Source organism: Chroicocephalus ridibundus, chromosome Z, assembly GCF_963924245.1.
Source record: "Chroicocephalus ridibundus chromosome Z, bChrRid1.1, whole genome shotgun sequence".
NCBI classification, from domain to species: Eukaryota; Metazoa; Chordata; class Aves; order Charadriiformes; family Laridae; genus Chroicocephalus; species Chroicocephalus ridibundus.
The window spans coordinates 63,691,629-63,715,901 of record NC_086316.1 but is presented as its reverse complement, the minus strand read 5'-3'; the positions used below and the strand labels follow the sequence as shown (position 1 = coordinate 63,715,901).

The following is a 24,273-nucleotide window of genomic DNA, read 5'->3' as shown; positions in this document are numbered from 1 at the left end:
TCCTGAGTCTAGATCTGGTATCCAGTTCCGGAATCGGTGAGTTCAGTCTGGAACTTCCCCAGTGCCTGCCAGTGACATGTTCCTGGGAACTTGATATGTTTATATATATGTGTGTGTGTATATATATATATGTATATATGTATATAAAAATATAAATACCTGTTTCATTATTTCCTTTTTATTTTATTATTAATATGTCATTAAAGTAGTTTAGTTTTTTCTAAACCCATAAATCTCTTTATCTCTCTTCTTCCTGTCCTTGGAGCGAGAGGTGGGGGAGAGCATCTGTCGTCTTGTCATTGGCCAACCCGGCCCAAACCACAACACAGCGTTAATTCTTGTGCTACATTTACACTAGCTACAGTAGTGAAGTTTTACTTTCCTTAACTTGCTTTTGATATCTGAAAATATTTTTCCTTCTTTAAACGTTATCAGACCTTTGCTTTTTAAAATCTTGAAAGAGACCAGCTGAAACATTGTAAAAATAACCATTCTTAAAAATAAAGTATACCTGTAGCATATGACTTTTTAAAACATTCCTGAAGCTGTAGTGGAGGGCCTCTGCATTGGTCTGGGCATTTTTCCTGTAGGACTAAAGGGAAGAAGATTATTTGGTTTAGGTATTTACGTGTAATTCTCAGATTCTCAAAAGATTATACTTGTTTCTTTGAATTAAGTGTATGTTCCCTAAATATCTAGAGAACTGCAGTTCACACATTTAATATAAAAACACAAGTCCCACACATTTCTCCTATACACCCATCAAGCAGTCTCCAAACCATTATATGCCAAATATTGCATTTTCTAAGTAGCAAAACACTGACACATCTATAAATATTAATTTCTTAAACATCCATTTGGCTGGAGCTGTGTTCTTTCACTCCTCTTTCTTACAGCTCCTCACAAATCCATAGTGTTTTATTTTCCATAGCTACTCCTATCCTACTTTTAACAATCACAATGTTTTACTTTAAGAGCTTAATCTTCATCATTCCATAAATAATGTACAGATTTATTATGTGTAAGACCTTCTTCTAATATTTTACTACCCAGTCATTTATGGAATTTGTTGTAGGAATTGTTATTCATAAGGAATTCAAATAATATCATAAAATTTAAATTTTAATTGTTAGTTCTTGCAAGTATTTTTAAAATTATTTAGTGTTTTGTGCTTTATGACATTAAAGATAATTTTTCTTGGCTTTTTTGCAGCTGTTTACAGAAAGAATTATCAGTGGTCTTTTTTATCTTCCATTCATTGTGTGACTTTGTTTTTATACCGGATTTTCTATCATAAAAAAGGTAATGTTAAGGCAAATTTATACTTATTTATTGCAAGTGTTTTGTATTCTGTTGACTACACTGGAGCTAAAGCTAAATAATTCCATTTATACTTTCATAACTACTGGTATTAGCCTTGTCCTTTTCAGTAATAATTTTAATTTCTGCAGTTTGAAGATTTGTTATGCTAATGTTTATTTTTTTAAAGTAAGCATTTGGTTTTTTCTCATGATAACAGAGGTGCTGATGGCAGTAGCATTATTTTAGTGATGATATGATATTTTTAAAAAATTATACCCATAGAGGTGAACGCAGAAGCTATCTTGTATGGGCCTCTTTCTTAGACTTTCTTGTAATTAAATCCTATATTGTGTTAGATAAATCTGGCTAAATTGGACACAGTTAGTTTTCTAGCTACCTGAGTGCTGATACAGGTTTTTCCATATAAATTGATGTTGGAATTACATATGTAAATACATGTTGTAAAGGAAATCGAGAACATGGGAACATATCCGGGATTACCTGATTTAGAATTTCTTTTGTGCTCTGATTTAAGGAATACAAGGGTTCTTAGACGCCAAAAATCTCACCGCAATAATCTCTAGCATCCTCAGGGCATGGCTTCAGTGTCACAAACAGTCCTTTGCAACACTTACAGAGAAGGCAAGTAGAGCAGACTAAGCCATTTCGACATTTTTGCTGGCTTAAGCGTGTTGTTTCATGCATTCATAACCAGGGGCAACATGCCTGTACTGGGCTGGCAGCTACGGACAGACTCACTAATGACTGCATTTTTTTAAAACTTCCAGTGACTGCAAGCAAAATAAGCCTCTTCCTCAGCACCTCCACTGCTAATACACTGCGTGGAGATTAGTTGCCTAAGCAAACTTGGAAAGTGTTGAGGATGACACAACAGAACTTAGAAAAATGTTCCTATTTTCTTTACAATCTCACCTAATATATTGCTAGTCTTTGTTGAAATGTGGCTGTAAATTTCACAGGACCGGGATGTCTTTGCTTGCTTTGCGGGGGTACCTATGCAAATTATTTTTAGACATTTTTTAAAAACACTCAATTACTGTATTTGGGGTCAAAAGTACTGTATTGACTTCTACAGAGACTAAGTATAATATTTTCCTGTATCTTGGTATTAGACTAATAGAGACTAAAAATATACTAATGTGCAATCTTTGCTACAAAATGATTTGGCTTGGTAAGCCCTACGCTGAGCACAGGCTGAGAAGAAGGGATGCCGGGAGCTGCCACTGCTGGAGGACCTCTGAAGTCAAGAAGGCTAACACCTTGGATACATAAAAGACTTATTTATGGCATCAGGACAGAATAGCCCCTCCTGTGGCAGTCCTTTCCTTAAGTCCCTAGCCGGTAGGGAATGATTAATAAAAAAGAAATGGCCACTGAAGCTGTGGTTTTCCATTGCATTATTACATTTTTATTTATGAGGGTTAAAGGGTTTTGCTCCACAGGAAGCCTCATCCAAAAATTGAACACTTTACCTCCAGACGCTGATCTGACCCTGCATTTCCAGGGACTAAGTTTGTGTTCTGTTTAAAATGCACCATATTTACTTAGAAAAACAGTCAGTTCACTTTCTTCAAAAAAATACTTCAAAGAAATGTGAAAATGTTGTTATTCTTAAGTTTTCATTTTCAATCTAACTTTAAAACTTATATTTTATTTTACTGTACTAAGGATATCACGCAGAACTACTTTCCTACATTTTCTTCAGTACCCATTTCAGGGTTTTGTCTTCTCTGTCTCTATCTCCTTCTACAGAAATGTCCATTTTTGCCGTCTCTATTCCTTTGCCCCTTTTTGCCTGCCTTTTTTTTTTCCTGCTCCAAAGACATCTCCTCATATTTCTCAGCTAATCAGCGTCTCTGATAACTTATCAAGTCCATTGCATTCTACTCACCCTTGGAAAATATTACCAGAATCCAATGACCAGAGAAATAAATGGATTAGGCAAAGATTACAACAAAATGGAACAAGAGAGACTCACAAGTAAAAAGTTCATCTAAGCTGATTTTTTAGAATTACAATATGGGCTAGGTATAGCAAAGCCGACATATTTACTTGGATTTCATTATGAGTTGTGGAGTTGCCTAATGTAATAGGCCAGGAACTCTGAATTTATTTCAAGGTCACCTACCCATGGTCTTGAGCAGATGCTGTGGGAGGGAGCAACAAGCCCCTGCGATCCACTAAACATCAGGAGATGAAGCTGGAATAAGGCCATTTGTAACAGGAACTCCAGTTCAGACAAGAGGAAAGAATCGTGTCTCTCTCTTTTCAGGAAAGGGCTGCAGCATTTATATATGTATCTCTGCTTTCTCAAGAGAGCATCTCATCTCATGGTGGTATATGTTTTCAAAGTGAGTCTTACTGCCCACCCTGTGACAGCATTTGGTGGCTTAGCTTGTAGCTCTTCCCCTCCAGACCGAGAACACGGATGCCTACAGAAATCATTGTTTCTTATGCATCCCAGAGCGACTTGTTCCCTGTCACTCCTGCTTCTCCAAGGCGTGCCATCAAATTCATCATGTTCCCTGATGATTTCAGAGGTCAGCTGGAAGAATTCCGAAAACTTGCAGTCTTATAAATTCCAGAAAGAATCAACAGATCCACTTCCAAATGTGGACAAACTGAAGATACAAACAATCAGGAGTGAGCACGCTGCAGGCCAGCGGGACTTCAAAACCGTTCCAGATGTTGGATGAAGGGCAAAACTCAGCTGTGACTCAGCTTTATGCAGGGCAGATATATCACCAGAAACTAAATTTCTAACCTGTTTTAAAAGTCAGTGGGACTTCTGGCATTGACTTCAGGGGACTAGAAATTCAGCCAAGACAGGTGATGTATAAGCACTCATGCTTCACTCTTCAGTAGATTTATTGTTATTGTTGATGGTTTTAGTATTAACATTAGTATTCCTTCATAATTGCTACTACAGTAGCTCTTTAATAAGACCTGAAATAGACTGAAATAAGACTAGAACATAGGACTAAAATGATACATGAGCAACAATTAAAACAGTAGCATTAATTAAAACACTAGCATAGTAACATGTTTTAAATTCCCTTTAAAAATACATAAGTTTTGTTCTACATAGATGTGAGGAGAAGATGCGTTCACTTTGCTTTTTGTCAGTATTAAAATGTTTTCCTTGCCATTAGGTAATGGTTTGTCTGTATATGGAAGAAATATGATGTCCTGGCTCAAAGCTTGTGTTCATGCAGCACCAAATTCAAGCATTTATTTCCTATGAGTAATAGAATTAAGTTTACTACAAGAAAAAAAGTGTGGTGTCCTTAAAATAGCACTTGCAAACTGCAAGTTCTTGCTGCTCTGAAGATCTAGTAGTATGTTTACAATGGTAACTTTATAATTACAAGGGCATTTTAGTTTTAGCTAGAGTGATGACAGTGCTTGCAAGCGCTGCAAAATTATCGGCACTAACAAACATCCAGTAGCTTCCATTTCTGGGAAAACAGCAGGAAATGTCTAAAAAGAGTTTTAAGCAGGCTAACAGGCAATGTCTGGAGTCAGGCAGGTACCAGGGTGTCTGTGTTACAGTAACGCTCAGCACAGCCTAAAAAGAGGCCCTCAACCTGCCAGAGTGCCACTGCTGGCATGTTCAAGCTCCTTGGCAAGACTGGGCTTCTGCGTGTGCTGTGCTCGGCGTTCCCTTGGTATCAAGAACATTACTGAAACATAAAAACCCTTTATTTAATGTCCCGAAGAAATAAAATTATACCAGAAGTGAGCTAAGCAGCCATAGCCACCTGGCTACAAAGAAGAGTGAGACCAGTCCTGGAGGTGAAGCCGGCCCAGGCAGTACCTGGCGCAGAGCAGAGGGGTCCCAGGAGGGCTGGGGAAGGTGGCCTCAGGCACAGTGTTGGCACAGCCCCACAGCCGTGCACTGCCCTTGGAGGGGCTGGTGCCCCAGGCGTGGGGACACTGCCAGCGTCTGCCTGGTGAACTGCCACTGCCCTGTGCTGCTGGAGCACAGAGGAAACAGTTTCTCCAATCGATTACTATTTAATCTTTCCCACAGTGAACAAGTATAACCTACAGGGCAGTCGCATCACACCCTCCAAACGTTCTCCTTAGAGCCCACCTAAACCATCCTAAGATGGTTTTTAGTGAAAGAAAACAAATTCGAGCAGTGACCCAAGCCTTTGCTAAATAGAAAAATATTTTCAAAGTAAGCTTCCTGACGATTAGTGTCAACTCCGGCAAAAGCCGGCCGGGCGGTGTGCCAGGGTCCAAAGGAGCGCCGCCCGGGCTTGGGGGCGGGGGGTCCCGCTGAGGCTGCGGCCACCAGACGGCAGGGCGCTGCCCGGCTCCCCCCCGGGGCTCCCACCGGGAGGGCCACTCGACCCGCGGCCACCGGGCGACCAGGCGAGCCAGGCGCCGCGGCTGGCGGGCTCCGGGGCGGCCGGCGAGGCCCGGGGCGGGGGCGGGAGGGCGGCGAGGCCCGGGGGTGCGGCTGCCGCAGGCGCTCCCGCCCTGTGGGGGCGGCGCACTGTTGACGGCGTCAGCCCCGCCGGGCCCCGCCGCCCCCCGCCCCGGCCCCTCCGAGCGGCTGCCGCCGGGCGCCCCGGCGAGACGCGCCGCGGGGGAGCGCGTAGCGGCGCGGTGGGGCGGGCTCGTCCGCGTCCCCGTCCCTGTCCCCGTCCCCCGCCGGCAGCATCGGGCAGGTGGCGGGGGCCGCTGGATGGGAGCTCTTCTCCGCCGGGCACGGCCGAGCTCGCCCCCGCCCTTCGCCGGCTGCGGGAAGGAGGACGGCGGAGCATGCCACCGGCGGGGCGGTTCCGCGGGGACTGACATGCTGCTGAAGGAGGGAAGGCGCCAGCCCCTCCGCCTCTCCCCGCCGTAGCGGAGGCGATGCTGCAGGGCGCTCGCCGGGCTCTCCCGCCGGCGCCAGGGTACCGCCCGCAGCTGCCGTGAGCGGCGCCCGTTCCCCGCCGGGCCGAGGCCGAGCAGCGGCCGGGGGCCCGCACCCCCTCCCCGGGGCGGCGGCGGCGGCGGCGGGAGAAGGCGCTGCCCGCGGCCGCGGGGCCCCGCGCAGCGGGCGGCTCCGCGCGGCGGATGCGCGTGCATGAGCGCGGCACCGAGCGGGCGCAGGAAGCGCCCCCGCGCCCCCGCCGCCGCCTCCATCTTCCCGGGCAGCAAGACCTCGCCCCGCCGCCGCGACGGTGAACGGCGGGGCAGCGGCTGCGAGGGCGCCCACCAGACCCAGCGAGCCCTGGATGACTGCAAGATGGTGGGTACCGCCCGTGGGCTTCGCCCGGATTTCCACCCCCTGCCCCCCCCACCCTTTTTTAGTCCCGGTGCCCCGCGTCGCCGGCGGCGGCTTGTCGCTCCCCATCAAGTGCAGTCGCGCTGGTTGTGAAACTGCGGGTCCTCGGCGGGCGTGCTGCCCCGTGACCCAAGCGGTGGCGGTTCAAAGGCGGGAGAGGGGAGGGGAAAGGGGACCCGGGACGGGACGGTGCTGCGGGAGCAGCAGCGCTCGCCCCACCGCCCCCGGCCAAGCCGCTGGAGTTGCTGTTTTGCGAGGTCCGGCCAGATCCGTCCCCAGAGTTGCACTCGCTGAAGCCTAAATAGGCGAAGAGTAGCCCCCTCTGCATCCCCGCGCTTTCTGCGTGCTGCCGTGTGCAGCAGCCACGCTCCTGCCCTAAAATCCTTCCAAAACGGAACTCGGAATTTGAGGCCTTGCGATTCATACGTGGTACCTGTTTCCAGCCTCCACAGAGTTAAGCTGGCTGCAATTGTGAAACCTCAGATCAAGGACTTGCATCCATGTTATTTTTGGACTGTCACATCGTGGTGTGACATTTTTCTCCATTCATGTTCAAAGTGCTTGGATCCTGACACTTTTCCTCCAAACGAGTGCTATATGCCGCATATCTGGCTCCTTGAGCTACAGTCAGCTGGACTCCGGGCCCTAGAATTGGTCCTCTTAGCCAATGACAGAAATAGAAAGCAAATGAAGTTGCTCCTGCTTTTCTTGAAAAATCTGGATCTTGCTAAAGCTCGGTCCTATAGCGCTGGAAATGTACCTGCTACTTCTGTTCTGCTTGGATTCTGGCAATTTTGTTTCCTCTAATACTGCAAATTGTGCTGGCAGATATCCACTCTGATACTTCAAAATTGGGAGAAACTCCCAGTGCACTGAGGAACAAAAGCTGCCAAAGTAGCTCTATAAATATACCCAACAAGTGGATCCCGCTGGGTCCTGCCTTTTTTTCTCATTCCCGACAGCATAATGTGGCTAGTTAAACAGAAGTGCTAGCTTTGTCGAATTTCACTGATGAGGAATAAAATATGATTTACAGATGGGTTGTCGAGATGCCGAAGGATTCAGGAGATAAAACCCATGGGTTTTTTTCTTGTTCTCTGTCTCGATGCTGCAACATCAGTGTGGTTTTGTTTTCCTTGGTGATGTTGAGGTGGCTGAATGTGTCCTCTGTTTAGACAGGGGATGTCAGGTGAGTGCTGGCAAATGTGTCTGGCGCAGCCAGTTACCCCTTGCAGGATGAAACGCTTTTCTCTTTTTCTTCATGTGGCGTACTTACGCTATGACACAACATAGTACAATTGTTTTTTCTCTCCATTGCTTTCATGCCTTGTCTTAAGCTACAGAATGAGAGAGTTGAAGGCAGGTTTGGCAAATATTGTGCCTGGGTCTTTGTTTGGCGTGTGCTTTTGTTTTTGTTTGGGCTTTGGGGGTGGGAAGGTGCAGATGTACTGGAATGCGCTGGGATTGTTCTGCTGTTCCAGAAGCAGAGAAACCTATTTGCTACTCTTACAATGAAATTTAAGAAGGCACGGCCAAAAAACAGGTCCCAATACTAGTTCTCAGTTACACAGAGTAGTTACAGTGAGATGCATGAAGAGGCAAATGTAATACTGCAGGAGAAGCGACTCACTTATTTTCTGAGTATGAGGATGTGAGGGCTTGACTTCAAAATTTGGTAGATCTGATAGAATCCAGGTTTTCAGCATGCTTGTGTGTTGGGATACGTTGAACTCCTGGTCGTAATGATGGCTGCAGAATGAGCAGTTACTCTTGTCTGTTTTTTTGTAGTTTGGAAATTGAGGTCAAATTAGCAAAACACAGATAAATAAATATTCTGTTCTATTGCTCCCTGCCTTCCACCCCCGCCACGATGTGGAGCAAATGGTCTGATGTGCTTTCTTTCAGAAGGCAGAAAATGCTTCATTTCCCTAAAATGTAATCCCACGTACATGATCGTGGAACTAAACTATAATGGGCTTTCCATCACTGTAAAAGTTAGCCGTTTATCCACTAGCATCCATGTGTATCTGTTGGATACTGGATTTCTGTAAAGGTTGAAGTGTTTATTTACTTTGTCTGTTTTCCACACGCACACACACATTAGAAAAAGTGCTTTCTGGAATCGTAAGTGGAAAGTGCCTGTCTGGTACATCTTCTCAGCCAATAACTTCAGATCAATTTTAAGTCTGAAATCTGGGTTAGAGGTCAGTGACAGAACAGAAATCATTAGAAAACAAATTAGCAGAATCGCCAGTATAAAAGCAAATGCTACATTCCAATCTCTAAATGTGCTGTTAATCAGGAAGCAGGAGGAGCGAAGGCAATCATTTCTGGAGATATTTTTGTCTTTTATGATAGCAAAAAATAACCTCACGCTACTAGTAAAACAGCTGGGTTTTTTGTCTGCTTAATATTTAAGACTAATAACTCAAACACTTTCAGAGATTAAAAGCAGAAACACTACTTTCCTGCAAATGAACATTTATAGCTCACGGAAGAGGCAGCTGCCACGGATGCCCTAGTCATTTATTACTAAATCTCGGGCACTTGATCCCGTTTTCCGTGATAATGGGAGCAGCAGGAACAAGCCCTAGATTGGTCACATGTTTTAAAAACTCAAGTTGTTTTTATCAGTGTAGTTAAACCTCTCATGTAAGTAAATCCTCTTTGTTTTTCAGCTTGTCCAGGAGTTCAATACCCAGGTGGCTCTGTATCGGGAGCTGGTCATTTCCATTGGGGATGTCTCGGTCACCTGCCCATCTCTGCACGCGGAAATGCACAAAACTCGAACTCGGGGATGTGAGATGGCCTATCAGGCTCATCAAAAACTAGCAGCTATTTCTGGGTAGGAGTCTACTTATGTTTCGTTAAAGCTGTACTCATATGCACATCTTTGCTAAATACTACCTTATGGAAACTTTCAACAAAAGCATTAATTCATGTGTCAGTTTTAGGCATGGAGATGTATGACCACAAATTGTACAGAATGCTCATATCCTTATGATAGTACAATTTGGTGTAAAATCCTGAAGGTGGTATCCTGCTGATTTCACTGGATGCTTTTATGTAAGATGAACAGGATTTCACTCCGTGTCACTAGACTACTTAAAAAGATCAACAGAGAAGCCTTGCCTTCCAAGGGTGAAATAGCAGTGGCTTTCTACCTAGTCTTTTATTGGGTGTACCTAATTGAACAGTTAGAGACAACTAGCTCAGCTCAACTAAAGACTAAACAAAATTAGATGAAAGAATAATTAGGTGAAAATTATATAGGGCGGGAGAATACATACAGTATTGTGAAAACTTGTGCTTACATTTTACATGTTTTTAAATCCTTATTTGTGTTGAAGCAAGGACTGAAGCTTTGCCAGCATATAATGTTTTCATTTATTCTTTGATATTACATTATATACGTTCCTTTCCATGGCGACAGAATGCATCATCACATACTTGAGACTATGCCTCGGTACAAGATAAATCGGCATAAGTTGCTGTGTCTTACAAAATGGGAATTCATGCTGCTTACGCAAAGTCTAATTATTTGTGAGTTCTTCGCAGTATGGTGAATGGGGCATTTGTATTAATTAGCACACGTACTTCCTGAGTCGTGTCTCTCTGACTACACTTTGTTAGAACTTTCTGCACTTGCCTTACCTGCCATAAACCATCGTGTACTGCTGCAAAAAAATTTTCTTTTTTTGCAGTTCCGCCTAATCCCCGCTGAAATTTTTTCATCACTTTAATCTGTATGAGAAATCTGTCATGGGTTTAGTGCATAAGGGAAGACCACATTAATAGAAGAAAACGCTGGTTGGTCACTTGAGTAGAACTGTCGACGTTTTCAGATGTGATGTTGTGCAAAGACTCCTAAGTTTATATTGTGACCTCTGATTTGTTCCTCAAACAAGATACATGCTTATAAGTTGTTAAAATCTGTGAGAATTTTTAAAGTAACAACTGGCCAACAAAAACATACAGTTCTTTTTAACCACTGCACTGAAAATGTGGAAGCAAACAGTAATGAAATTGATCATGTGCACTTTCAGACTGAAAAGAGAGAATAATACAAACCAAAAAAGTACATCTGAATAGCAGAACCTAACTTGGATTTTATAATCCTTTTTTTTTTTTTCCCTATAAAGAAAACAATCGATATATGCACATTTAGAAGTATGGAGTGTTTTTAATTAATCATTTCACAGTTGGGAGTCTGTCATATACACAAAGATGTCCTGAAGGTTGTGCAGTTGCTGCGAGATTGACATTTAGCTAATCTAGAACTGTTTTAAATAACTGTGATAATAGTGTGATATTCATAACAACTGCTAGGTGTTAGAAACCCTCTGGAAATTACTTGTTTGGTTTGACAGACATTTTACGAGATGTGCTTCACATCCCCAGATCCCCTCCTACAGCTGAGGAAAGCCATGTGAGCCAGCTTAACTTGTTTGGTGTATCTGTGAGGAAAGATGGGAGATGAAGGTGCAGAAAGGATTCAGAGTAGAAAAGAAGTAGAAGGAGCGGAGTAACAAATAGTCTCGGAGGTTCAGTTTTCAATTCAGCAGGAAGAGTGATGTAGCGCATACGGCGTAGGGTCTGGAATGGGAACCGAATCTGGTAGGAAGAAAAAGTATCAGGAAGAAAAAAACTTAGGGAAAGGAATGTATTAAATCATCCTCATTATTAAATAGTCAGGAGGGTAGTGTACTGCTCAGAAACCCCTGGTAGTCAGCAGATGGGACAAAGGCTTATTTAGTTTACTGCTTTAGTTCAAAATGCAAAGCACTGCACTGGGTGAAATTCTGGGATACACAACCAATTCTGTTTTCCAAAGCTTGTTAAAGAAAGCCTATTGCTTTCCCACCCAGAGAGAATAACAGCAATTAGCTAATTATGTTACCAGACTGTAAAATTTCATTACATATCAGTACTCTATTAGTTAAGGTCATCAGTAATGTTCAGTGAGTCTCTAAGTGACCTGAGCTGTTGCAGGGCATTCTTTCTTTCAAGAAGTTGTCATCGCTGTCTAGTACAACATTAAGTTCATTAATTTTGCTTGTGCTGATGTCTTCCTTGGAAAATTAGCGGACAGCTTCATTTTATGCTTCCTGTTTGAGTACATCAGGATTTGAGACTCTTAAATGCACTCCTGGTTCACGCCGCTGGAAGAGGCACCTCTTTCCCCTCCAAACTCACCTGTTCTACAGGAGTAGGGAAGGTAACAAAGAGGAAAGCTGCAAAGACTTGGAAGGAAAGAAACAAGAACAGAGCCACTAATGCTGAGAAAAGCAGCACTGGAAGAAAATTTGGGAATTATGGGAAGGGAGAGAAATGCTGAGGTGGAGATAGTGCATAGGGAACTGAACAGGATAGAAGTCATTAGGAGGAAAAAGCTTTGGTCATGGGCATATCCGTTCTGGAATATTAGATAGACATCAGAGTAGGACAGTGGTCTAGTATGAACGAGAAGAGGAGACTGCTGGTGTAGCTGTAGAAAAAGTGTACACTGATATGCCAACAAAAAGGAGGTTCAGCTATGGAAAAGGAGGAAGTGAAAGCCACACTTGTATTTTAAAAACTGAGAGGAAGAAAAGGAGATGATGACAAAGATAAGGAAGTAGCAAAGGAAACATAAAACCTTACGAAGTCTGCACTGGATTAGACCATGTCACCCCATCTAGCTCAAATCTGACAGCTTCCAATAGCAGAGAGTTCACAAAAAAGCATATAAAAAACAGACTGTGTATAGAACGATGCCTTCCCTCCTATACTTGCCACTACCCAGCAATCAGTAGTTTAGGGGGTGCCTGAGCCAAAAGCTGCATCTGAACAATTTGTATCTGACAAATATGAGTTCTCACAGAAGATTGCATGATTTGTCTAAATAGGAAGGTCTTTCACTCAGAAAATTCTGAGGATGAATAATGACTGTGATGTGTTTAAAAATGTTACAAAATAATTTACAAAAAGAAAAGATTGATGAGAAAGGAAACTTCAATCTCCAACTTAATAGGGCCTCATAGCTATTACATCCTCTTCTTAACTTGCTCTGTTATGTATTTTTCTGTAGCAATAGGTGAAAGTTTATCAAAGAGCAGATGCGTGCCTCAGTTTACCAACACTATCATGGCTTTCAGGGAATAAAGATTATAAATAAAAATAATTGAAATTGAAATATCCTAGTTGATGATCTTTTAGGAATGGAAGTCAAAGTAAACTCTTCTTTCAGTGTTGGTTTTCTCAGGACTTCAGGTCAATTCCTACTCACCACATTTGTACTAAAAATTCTTAGTGATTTCTAATGAACTGTCTTCTGAATAAAGGGAGTAAGGTTTGGTCTGTTAATTATACTTTTTGCTGTAGTAGTTTATCAGAAATTAGATATCTCAAATTAATTACGTTGCATCCTTGCATTTTCAGATGTTGCGTTCAAAACTGGAGAAAGTAAAGCAGCAAGAAAATGAGTTAGGATTTTTTTTTTTCCAAAAGAAGAGAGAGGAGAAATACTTGCAACAATAGCGAGATGGGGGAAAAAATGTGCAAATCTCTGTTTTGGAAGGGGGTCTGCTCTGTGGGATGGTAAAGGCTGATATTTTAGAAGTCATCAAACAGAGCCAGCTATATAGGTGAAGTACACTAAGTCTGGGATATAAATGGAAAGATAACTCAGAACTGTATTTTAAGATACAGGCCTGCACAGCTGTGTACACACTTTTGTAAATGTCCCTTTCATATTCCCAAGCCCTTGATATGCTTACATAATGCCAGTACTTCTGTGTGCGCCTGGCACACTGAAACCAGAACTGGCAGTATCTGTGACAGCCTGATATATATGTTGACGGTGGCTTTTTTTTTTTTTTTGCATGAAATGAAACTGTGTGAGGAGCTTAGGGGTGCATGGCAATGTACATCTGTGTGAACGTAGCTTTGAAAATGGTTGTCCTCTGTTGTTCAGCCTGGTGTTGCAAAGTCGTGAATCTAAGGAGGAATAAACCCCTACACCAGTACAGGCTGGGGGCCAACCACCTGGAAAGCAGCTTTGTGGAAAAGGACCTGGGGTGTTCTGGTGAACACAAAGTCAAACATGAGGCAGCACTGTGCCCTTGTGGCAAAGAGCACCAACAGCCTCCTATGCTACATTAGGAAGTGTTGCCAGCAGGTTGAGGGAGTTGATCCTTCCCTTCTGTTCAGTGCTGTTGAGGCCATCTCTGGAGTGTCTCCATATCTAGAGTCCAGTTCCGGGCTCCCTAGTAGAAAAGAGAAAGGGACGTACTGCAGCACGTCTAGTCAATGGCCATGATGATTAAGAGCATGCAACATCTGACATACAAGGAGAGGCTGACAGACTTGGGATGGTTTAGCTTGGAGAAGGCTTGGAAGGGGATCTTATCAATGTGCAAAAAAAATACCAGATGGGATAGTGTAAAGAAGACACAGACAGCCTCTTCTCAGTGGTATCCAGTGACAGGACAGCAGGCACAAATTGAAATACAGAAAATCTGATTTAAACATTTTTGAAACTCCTTTTTTGCTGCTATGTTGGCAAAATATTGGAACAGGTGCCCCGAGAGGTTGTGGATTCTCCATCCTTCGCTATGTTCAGAACTCAACTGGATATGGTCCTTAGTAACCTGCTTTAGCTGATACTGCTTTGAGGACGAGGGTTGGAGTAGATTAGTTCTAGATGACCCTTCCGGCATGTGTTAAACGTCATTGTAAATTTCTCATTGGGAGGATTACAAAATAAAGTTTCCTTATTTCATATTGAGGTGCATCTGTTACTTTTATAAAACAGTTGTTAAAGTAACTTACCCTGAGTTCAAGAGAAGTTAAGGAAGTAGACCTAAAAATCAAATCCTGATGGTATTCCCATCTTTATTGCAGTGCACAAAAATGTTACCATAGTATTGCTTTAAGTATGTAGTTTTACATAATTTCTACTTCTGTTTTCCTTTGCAATCCACGGTAGATTTCTGGTGTTTTCAATATGGAATAGAGGGTAATTTCTCAGACCTAATTAGTATTAAATCAGTTCCTAAGGTTGTGTTAAAGCATTCTATTGATGTCCAATTGTAGCCAAAATTTTATTAGATTGTCTGAATTTTCCCCAAATTATGACACTTTAAAATTATTATCTGCTTTCTAAAGCACACAAGCAAACAAAAAAGACCGCTCCAAAATATTTTACAAATTAAGAGAAAAGGAGACTTCAGGCTTATAACTTAATGGGAGCTGCATTACGACAGACGTAACAGAAGCCATTTTAACTGTTTAACTTCAGATGCTAAATAAAGCACTGCTGGCAGGCAGTATAGCAGAGCAGAAACAAAACACAGCAACACTTAGGTCAACAGGGAAGAATTTTTATAATTGTGAATCAAAAACAAGGCAATGCCAGCAGACAGAGCAAGAAGCTAGAGCTCTGCCCAAGCTAGATACCAATCCAGCAGCATGTATGGAGGTCTCTGCCCTCCCTACATGTCTTTCCAGTCCCTGCCATTGGACTCCTCTAAGTGTATATGTCAGAAGTGGGCAGAGGGATGTTAATGTTGATCCCGGGAGTTCTGAATCCCAGGCACTGCCACTGTGTCCTGCCTCAGTTACAGTTGGCTTTGTTTCAACAGCCAGGTGAAAGTTAAGAATAAGGTAAGCGCTTCACAGAGGTCACACCATGACAACCAGAATGTAGCCTGATGAGAGTATAATTAAATATTATAAGTACTGTGGTGACATGTAAGAAAACAAAGAAAGTAGTCAATATTCACTGCAAGAATCAGTAGTGTTACATATGTAATATGAACAGCGTAATGATCCCTGAATTCATATGGGGTTTTTTTTGCTAAAATATTGCAGATATTTAAAACAGTAGGAGCTTAAAAATCTGACCTTCAAAATCCTGTTAAGTAAGTACAAAATGTTGAGATACTCCATTTCTGAAAGCTGTTGGAAATAAAACTTTCCATTTGCACTCACAGGCGTATACTAAAATCATCTCAGTAAGTTGTTCCAATCTGACAAGGCCAGATCCCGCAACTCTTACAGTCATTAAATATTATCTCAGTCAGTCCTGATGACTTAACTGGGACTGTCCAAAATGAGGGAAAGCTGGGGAGATCTTTGTCTCCCTCCGAAGTATAACTTTCAGGATCTGGAGCAAGTTCATTACTGAGCATTCTTATCATATAAAGTCTCATTTTCCCTGAATCTTTACATTCAGCTTCTGTAAACATTTACTCTAACTTTCTTAAATGCTTACAACTTTCTTGTGATTTTGAGCATATCATATTCTAGGGGCAAATTCTGACTTGTGTTTGTTACACTTTGTTTGGAATATCTTCACTGATTTCTCAATCGTGAAGTGACTCCAGATTTAGTATTGTGTATCAGAGACTGCACCTGTTCCAGTGACTCCAATGGGAGTTGGTCTCCATGGGAATGTTTTGGGAAGTAACTCAAGTACTCAAGTATGGACATCTTGTGAACATACTCTGTATAGATAAACTAATAAGTATGCCGTAGCTTACTCCTTTCTCAAGAGGATAAGATGCACATGTATTGTTCTCACTAGATTCCGTTGCAAGAATTTCTCTAATTACACAAGCCACGTGCATCTAAGGATGCAAAGGATGCAAAGGGACACCGGAAATCTAAGACCATTTTCTATGGAACTGAGTTAAGGTGGGTTCTGTTGTTGAGCTTAAAGTCTGTTTACTCAATTTGAGTTGCAAGTTGAAAAAGAAGTCATTTAAGTCAGATACCTCAAATCCTAATAGGTCGATTCAGAAGGTAAATAATGAAGGAGAAAACAAGGTTACTTCCTAAAGCTAGAGTTCTCAAAATAGCTAACCTCGACAGACTCGCTTTTCCTTTGTACCTTTGTCTTTGGAACTGTGCTCTAATAGGCAGTTGGGACTTGAAGATACAAGGTATTAATATCTCCCTTTATAGATCTGTCTTTCATGACTGGAGGGTGGATTTAGTAAAGGGCAAACATACCTAAAAGTGAATTTAGCATTTACTTCTCCATGTCCAAAACAGCAATTCTGAAAAGCCTGAAAGTTCTACCGCTGCAGTGACACAGTGTAACTTAGTTTTGACAAAGTGGAAAAGATTACTACCTTGCTTAATGGTAAACCTAATCATCAGGCAGAAGTGAGGCATTCTTGCTTGTCCAAGATCTGACGGGCTTGATCCCATAGGTGCTATCAGAGGATCCTTGGAGCCCAACACGCACTTACAATTTTGGACTCCTCACAAAATGTGTTGGCACCTGCCACTTTCTTTTAAACCAAAGCAGTAAGTACATCAACTTAGTTTCTAGACCACTTGCACCTAACTCCCAGAAAAATGCCCTGAATATAGTCAGGGGAAAGTGGGAGCTAGAAGTAGGATGGACATCATCGATGTCAGTCACTTATTTGGCCCTTTCTTCCATCTCGTCCTCAACCAGCATGGCCACTGCTGAGACACTCAAGGACTGCGTGTGCAGTTGAGCCTGCCACCTGCGTGAAGGGTCCTCTGACAGAGAAGCTGTGTCCCAGCCCAGAGGCTCTGCCCTGTGCTCGGGGATCGCCACGAATAGCCATATTCTCCCTGGCAGGCACAGAGCCACGCAGCTTTTCTTCTGTGACGTCACCTGAAGCTGTGAGGTAACAGCGGGGAAGGAGGACGCACGTTGCCATCTTCTGACCCAGTGGGCAGAGTATTGTGTGCAAGGGAGCAAAATGGCATAGAGGTCTGTGCTGTGCTTGGGTTTCAAGCAGTACCAGTGCAGGATGAACATCGAAGACTCTTAAGCCGGTTCCTTGGTGGTAAGGAGAACCTGTATTCTGGTCCCTGCTCCCATCGTTTTTTCTGTGTTTTAAGCAGATAAAACACATAAAGGCACAGGGGAGCAGAGATTCAGGACTTGCATAAATGCTGAGTATTCTTCATCATTCTGCGTCTTCAGCCTGGTGAACTGTGAATTCATCTACACAGTACCCTGGTCTAGGGTAGGAATAGGCTGTAGGTTTAGGTTGGTTTGGCTTCTGTTTTGTCATGCCTTCTCCGTTCAGCGCCCCATTCTGAGCCCCAGATGCCAACCTGGAATCCCAAAAGGTAAAGTGTTGCTGTATTTTAAGTCCTTCACTGGAATGCTCTTCTCTTTATGCGTGAGCAGCATTCCACTATGGTTAGATTCCAGGGGGTTTGATTCTCTTAAGTCTAACTGGGGAATAATGGAGTATTCCAGCCATAGGTAAGCCTATTTATCTGTAGCAATGGTTGAAATAAGCACTCTGTTTTACGCTCCTATTTTGAGCTTTACAAACCTTTTACATCACAAATTGAAGTGAAGGAAAACAACTTACGTAGCCAGAGAAATTTGGGGACTAAATTAGATTGGCAGGGTCCCTTTAGAAATGCTGCAGTGTCAGAGCTGACCTTGTTCAGACAATCCAGTGTTTTTGCAAGCATTCTCTGACTTCATGCCTTTCTCTTTTTGTCCTTCCTTCAAAATACCTGCTATCACTGTTGGACATAAAAAGCTTTTCAGACTTCTTCTATGAAAGCAATTTTCTTAGGGAGTAATCAGCCAGAGGATCCAGCTGTTAGGTACGTCTATGGAAGCAGGAACTGTGAGGATATGGAAAAGCCTACAAAACTTAAGTGTTGACTCATTTTTGGCAATTACCTTTGCTTTGCTCCAAATTTCCTCATAACCTCCCTTGTCATCCCTTTTCTTCAGTTTTTCTTTTTCCAGTCCTTTCCCCCTTCGTATCCCATCTCCAAACAGTAATGAAATTAATATCAAATTTTCTGCTGCCATATTAACTATTTGGAAACTCTTCGGGGCAGAGATCTGAACGTACTTACAGCAAGGTCACTGGACTCCACTTACACTTAGATCTGTGGTATTATTGTAATAAACATGTTTAACAAGAAAAATGAATGCTTTGAATATTTATTTTTTTTCATGTTTTGGGAAACATCTTGAAAATCATTCATTCAAACCCTGACTAATGTTTTAGGCAAATTACTTACTAAATAGGTGTACCAGTACTTATTATCTCTTAAAAATGCTGTGTCTATTATTTAATTCTTTTACATCGTATTTCAGTCTTCCAAGGGAAGGCATAATATTAAAATATTATATTTTATTACTGCCATACAGTCTCCTAAATAAAGCATGCAAAGATTACATTTTTATCATACTGTTTTCCTGAATTCTTTCTCAAAAAATTGATTTTAAATGTCAATTTGTGGAATTTTAGGCCCTAACACGTAACAGAACATAGCAACTGCTGTATGTATCGTGGCATATCACAAGTGGAATCAGTCAATAAGCTCTTCCTGAGCAATACTAACTTATATCTGTAAATAGTGCTTTAAAAAGGGAATTAGAACTAAATTTTAAAAGGTAATTAAAGACTTACAAGTGCAGCTAATTATGAATCTGACACGCCACGCTAATGACCCTATGCCCACAAAAATTATGGGTACCACAGAAGCCTACATGGGTTCAAAATTAATGTTAGACTAATCCAAAATAGGTTTTTCATTTCAGTACTTCTGAGAGAAAATTTCTTTCATGGCAAAATTTTGCAAAAAACCACATTTGTGGAAAAAAAGTATTCTGAAGCTTCGTGCCTGTCTTCACAGATGTGATTAAAAGATGCAGTTGCACTGATCTGTAATGAAGACGGCCAAGAAGGGCGCCTTCGTGTCCCATTTAGGCCCGTTGCTTTGAGATCCGTCTCACCAGCATATTTCAGTAATTTTCTTCTCTAGATTCCTACTGAAACACAGCTGAGGCCTGAGCTGAGAGTTTAGTCATGAGTTCTAAGTGCTTCTTTCCTGATCGTTTTCTTAAATACTGTTTGATTAAGAAATCCCACATGGCTGCAATTTTTAGTGTTCGACACTCTGCTTACCTTCGTTCTGTATAGCTTTGGTTATATTGTTTTCAGAAAATTACTTCTGATTCTCACTGAAGTTCTTATAAATCTATTCTAGCAATATGTTCATATATCTTAAGAGAAATGAGAACATGAGATAATGAAGTTGAGCATTAGAAAAAGACTTCAACATGGGCTCTTATAATTCCACATATACTGCATTTTTGCTTCTGATTTCCTAACTTTTTTTTTTAATTGAGATTTTCTTGTTAACAGGAATATTTTTACTAATTCTCAGAAGTTCCAGTGTTCTGAAACACTTTTCTCTCATTAGAAAAAACAATTTTGATTTTGTGCCCTTGACTGAAATCAGCCAGTGCAGTTGCTAAGTTAATTGGACAGGACCATACAATTAAGGGCGTGTCCTTCTCATGACTCATGTCCTGTCATGTCTCTTTCAAGCTCTAGACTTCCTACAGAATCATGTAAGAGAAGACTTTCATACCTATTGTGGATTTTGGTGCATGGAGGTTTGATCTAGGAAGATGTCGAGTACCAAACTATAAAGGATAGCTGCTCTCAGCAGCATTGTCAGTAACTTGCAAGATCAGTCTCCAGCCAGGGGAGGTCTCAGATCTGTCAGGTTTACAAAGGAAAAATTCCAGCCAAATCTGAATTTACTCTAAGGTGTGTAAAATCTGTTACAGTTTTTCTGATTGCTTTATACTTCTGGTTCGTAACAAATAAATATTTGAAACCATTATCTGGGCATTAAGGTCTCATCTGAACAAAGCGTTAAATTAAGCATTCCTGAATCAGGTGTCCTTCCAGTATTATCAATTAAATGAAGTTTAAATGTTTTAAAATTAAACATATACTGAAGTGCTGGCTATTACTGAATACTATTTCCTCTTTGCTGGATATATTTGCAGATCTACATAATTTTTAACTGTGAGAGAAATAATACAGTTCTTTATATATTAATTATTCACCGTAGTTCTTGCTTTTCTCTCTTAAATTCCATTTTTTACCTTGCTATTCTTGTCTTTCATATGAATACTTTCTGCATGAACATCTCCTGTCAGTATAGGAATTTGGCATAGGGATTCAAATACTGTCATATTGTATTAAATTATGTGATTGAAGTTCTTGAAGAAACTGATTTCCCATTGCAGAAGGAAACAAGTTTGTGTTTATTGGGTGAACAAAGAAAAGCTGACCTTTTATCTCTCTGTCTATCATGGCAAGACATATCATTGCATACGCACGGTTAGTAACCTTGTCGGCATGTCAAATGGTGAAGTGGCAAAATATGTAAAAGTGCCGTGTTTATACAGCAGCCTCTAATGATTTCCGTAAGTTCTGGAGCTGTTACTGTGATGAAGCAGATCTACCCACCCATATGCATTTACACCCTCTTTCAAAAAGCCCCAACACCAACAAAACAGAGATTGGTACTTTGGGATAGTACGACAACTGCTACCATAGCCCTGTGCGTAGGCTGAGCGAGCAATATGAGGCTGTGTGCTGAGGAAGCACTCCCTTTTTGCAGGCTGAACAACACCAGAAGCCCTAAAGTCGTGGGCATTCCAAAGCCTGGGCATTTAATTTAGCTGCAGACCTACCCAAAGTAGTGTGTAGCTCTGCTATTACATCATTCAAGACCTGGAAATGAGTAGTGTGTCTGTGCAGCTGCTAATACAGGGTACTGGGTGACCAGGGAAGACTCTGTGGAGGCATCCTTCTTCCCAAGCAGAAATAGGCATTTCAAAGAGGAAAAAAAAACCCCACCAGTTCACAAAGTCAAGTGGAGATTAGAGCAGGATTCAAAAATCCAAAGTGAAAAAACCGCAAAGTTCTTTATGCTAAAATACTGCTTCCTGAACACATTTTATCAACAGATGGTTTTGAACATTTCTTTTTCCATATACAAATTTAAACATTTCAAGAAGCTAATCTTTCTTTTTTCTCTCTTTTTTTTTTTTTGACACGTTCAAGTTTTCTCACAGTCTCTCAGCTGTGATTTTTAACTTAACTATTCATACAGATTTGATCTGTGAAATATCTGCTAGGGCTGTGCAAGATACTTCTACTGACACTATACCACAATTTCGTTTTCACTTGTAATACTTTTATGTGGAGGTATTTGGGTATTTGTTTTTGAAAAAATACTCCAGAGCATAAGAATCAGCTATTGAAAGCATTCCTAGAAGCATTTGGTACATCCAGAATCCCAAATACTACCTTATTCTGAGCAACCTAGTAACAATCTGCTTGGTGAACTGTTTTCCTTCCAGTTTAGAATTGTAGCAGTCACATTGTTTGACTAAAATAAAATTAATAAAAAAGGATTATGAGAATATATGGATCTTTTCAGTAATTTTTAATGCAATACAGCTCTTGTCCAAATCCCAGTGAAGTTTACAGAACATTTTCCCTTTAGATTCAATAGTCCTTAGGCAACAGTGTTTTGTCATATTTTTGAGGAAATGCAAATACGTTGTTCCTTAGTGCTTCTCATTTTATCATCTCATCATGTCTGCTCTGTTTTTCTCATTTTGAAATACGGAAAAACAGAAATTTAAGTTACAAATAGATAACAGGTGTCCAGATCACACAAGCACTTTATGGAATGCCCTTTGGAAAAATTTTATATTGAAATTTATATTCAAAGTAGGTACGACAGACAGAAAAAAATGGAAAAGAAAAGTGTCATAAATCAAAGCAGTCATCTGGTTTGGTGTCCTGTGGATGGTCAACAGCAGATGGCATCACTTGCCTGCAGCAGAGTTCCTTCTAAATCCCATATGTTAGTAGTTTGTTGTGACCTAGATCCTACAGCACCAAATACCCGAAGCATTTCATTAATTTTCAAGCCTTTCTGGGAAGTCTGACCCTATTTGTCCACACAGATCAGAACAAATACCATAGATCATCCCCCATGGGGTACTTGTTTTGATAGTTTTCATTCTTTTTCCAACTGTTAACAGAAGGAACTACATGGGAGTGTAAGTATGAATTCTAACCATGTAAGCTTTGGAGACTTGTCAAAGATAAGAGTTTATTAATCATTTATTAATGAGTATTAAGTGATTAAGGGACATTTTAAGGAATTCAGAAGCTTAACTAAAATCAAAGGGGAAATCCATATGCAGTCAAGTTCTAAGAGGCAACGTGGAGGTATACTGGGCTTGTGCCTGTTGGCTGGCACAGACCTGTCCCTGCTCTCGCTGCTGGTTTATCAGAGAAATCCATTTGAGAGCAACTTGCAGATGCTGACGAGACAGGGTGCTGAATAGGAATTTCGTTGGGAAACTTAAAAGTTGTTGCATATACAACTAAGACTGCCTCCTTCTTGGTTGGCACAGATCTTTTCTGGAAGGTCTGTGTTATGGTTTGGGCTTGTCTGTTGTTTAGTAGTGTCTATCATATAATTTGAGGCTGTGAGATTTTTTGTCCAGCTGAGGCTAGAGCTAAACAAGGCTGACTTGAGAGCTCACCCAAAGATTTCTTTTGTCTAACCTGACACCACCTCTCTCAACAGGGAACCTGACAATGTGCAGAGAGAGATGTTCAGCTCATCTTTGGCTAGTGCAGAGGTCTTAGGGATTTCCCTAAAGTAAAGGCAAGGGACAGCCAGCTGAAGGCAAGAACTATGGAAAGGAGGCTCAGTGTTAATTTCTACAAAGGTTTGGTGGTGAAGCCCTGCATTCATGTTTTTTTTTAAATCTTAGCAGCAACTCAAAAGCATGATTAAATACACACGTGCAATTTCAGTTTGAATTCTGAGTGCTTAGAAGTATCGTGTCGGGGATTTTAAGCTTATCTAGTGTGGTGGTTTAGCCTTGGCCACCAGCCAAACTCCGACCCAACTGCTTGCTCACTCACTCCTCAGCAGGACATGGGGAGAAAATAGGAAGAACAGGAATGAGAAGGCCAGGGTGGGGGGAGGATAAAGACGAGGACACTGCTTAACAACTACTGTTGCGGGCAAAGCAGGCTTGAGTTGGGGAAGATTAACTTAATTCATTGCCAACTAAAATAAAAATAATTACTAATTTGGATAATGGGAAGCAAAAAGACAAACACTAAAACAACGCCTTTTCTCCCCCCTTTCCCATGCTCAGCTTCACCCTAGACGCCTCTGCCTAACCCCCAAGCAGTGCAGAAAGGATGGGCAATGGGGGGTTGCAGTTCTGCCTCGCCTCTCCTTCCTCCTCACACTTTCCTCTGCTCTAGCGTGGGCTCCTCCACAGGTGGCAGTTCCTTCAGGAATATCCATCTGCTCTGGTGTGTTCCTCTCTGCAGGCTGCAGGGAATATCTGCTCTGCCATGGGGAACCTCCTCCTCCTTTCTCTGACCTTGATGATCCCTCTCTTGTTTCTCACTTTTTTTGTTCCCTGTGGTGTTCCTGCCCTTTTTTAAAATAAGTTTTCCGAGAGGTGCCACACACACACTTGGGCTGATGGGCTCCGCTGTGGCCTGCCGTCAGTCCCCCAGGTGATTGTCGGTGGTTTTGTCCTCTAGTGGAATAGTTTGGGTAGTCTGGTAATACTCTGGTAATTTGCTTACCCGTGCTTCAGTTAATTCAGCCAGTGAACTTCACTTCTGAGGGAACAAATGTAGAAAATTTCAGTCTGTGATTCTGATCATTCCAAAGAAGTGCTTTCTGACTAGCGCCTGCAAGTACTGGATACGCTGCCAAATACAGGCATAGCTCTAAAACCTGTGTGATACTTGTTCTCCTGATAACATAAAGCCAGGGGTGTGGAATAATCACAGTATTAATTA

General features: G+C 41.8%; 1 protein-coding gene across 1 annotated transcript in view; it reads left to right on the top strand.

Moving 5' to 3' along the window:
* Nucleotides 1-6,401: 6,401 nt before the first annotated feature.
* RGS7BP (regulator of G protein signaling 7 binding protein) overlaps nt 6,402-24,273 on the top strand; it is a 40,884-nt gene continuing 23,012 nt past the window's right edge. Inside the window, exons 1-2 of the mRNA XM_063320826.1 lie at nt 6,402-6,568; nt 9,283-9,449. Coding sequence (XP_063176896.1) covers nt 6,404-6,568; nt 9,283-9,449 — 332 coding nt within the window. The 5' untranslated portion in view covers nt 6,402-6,403. The remainder of the gene's footprint in view (nt 6,569-9,282; nt 9,450-24,273) is intronic.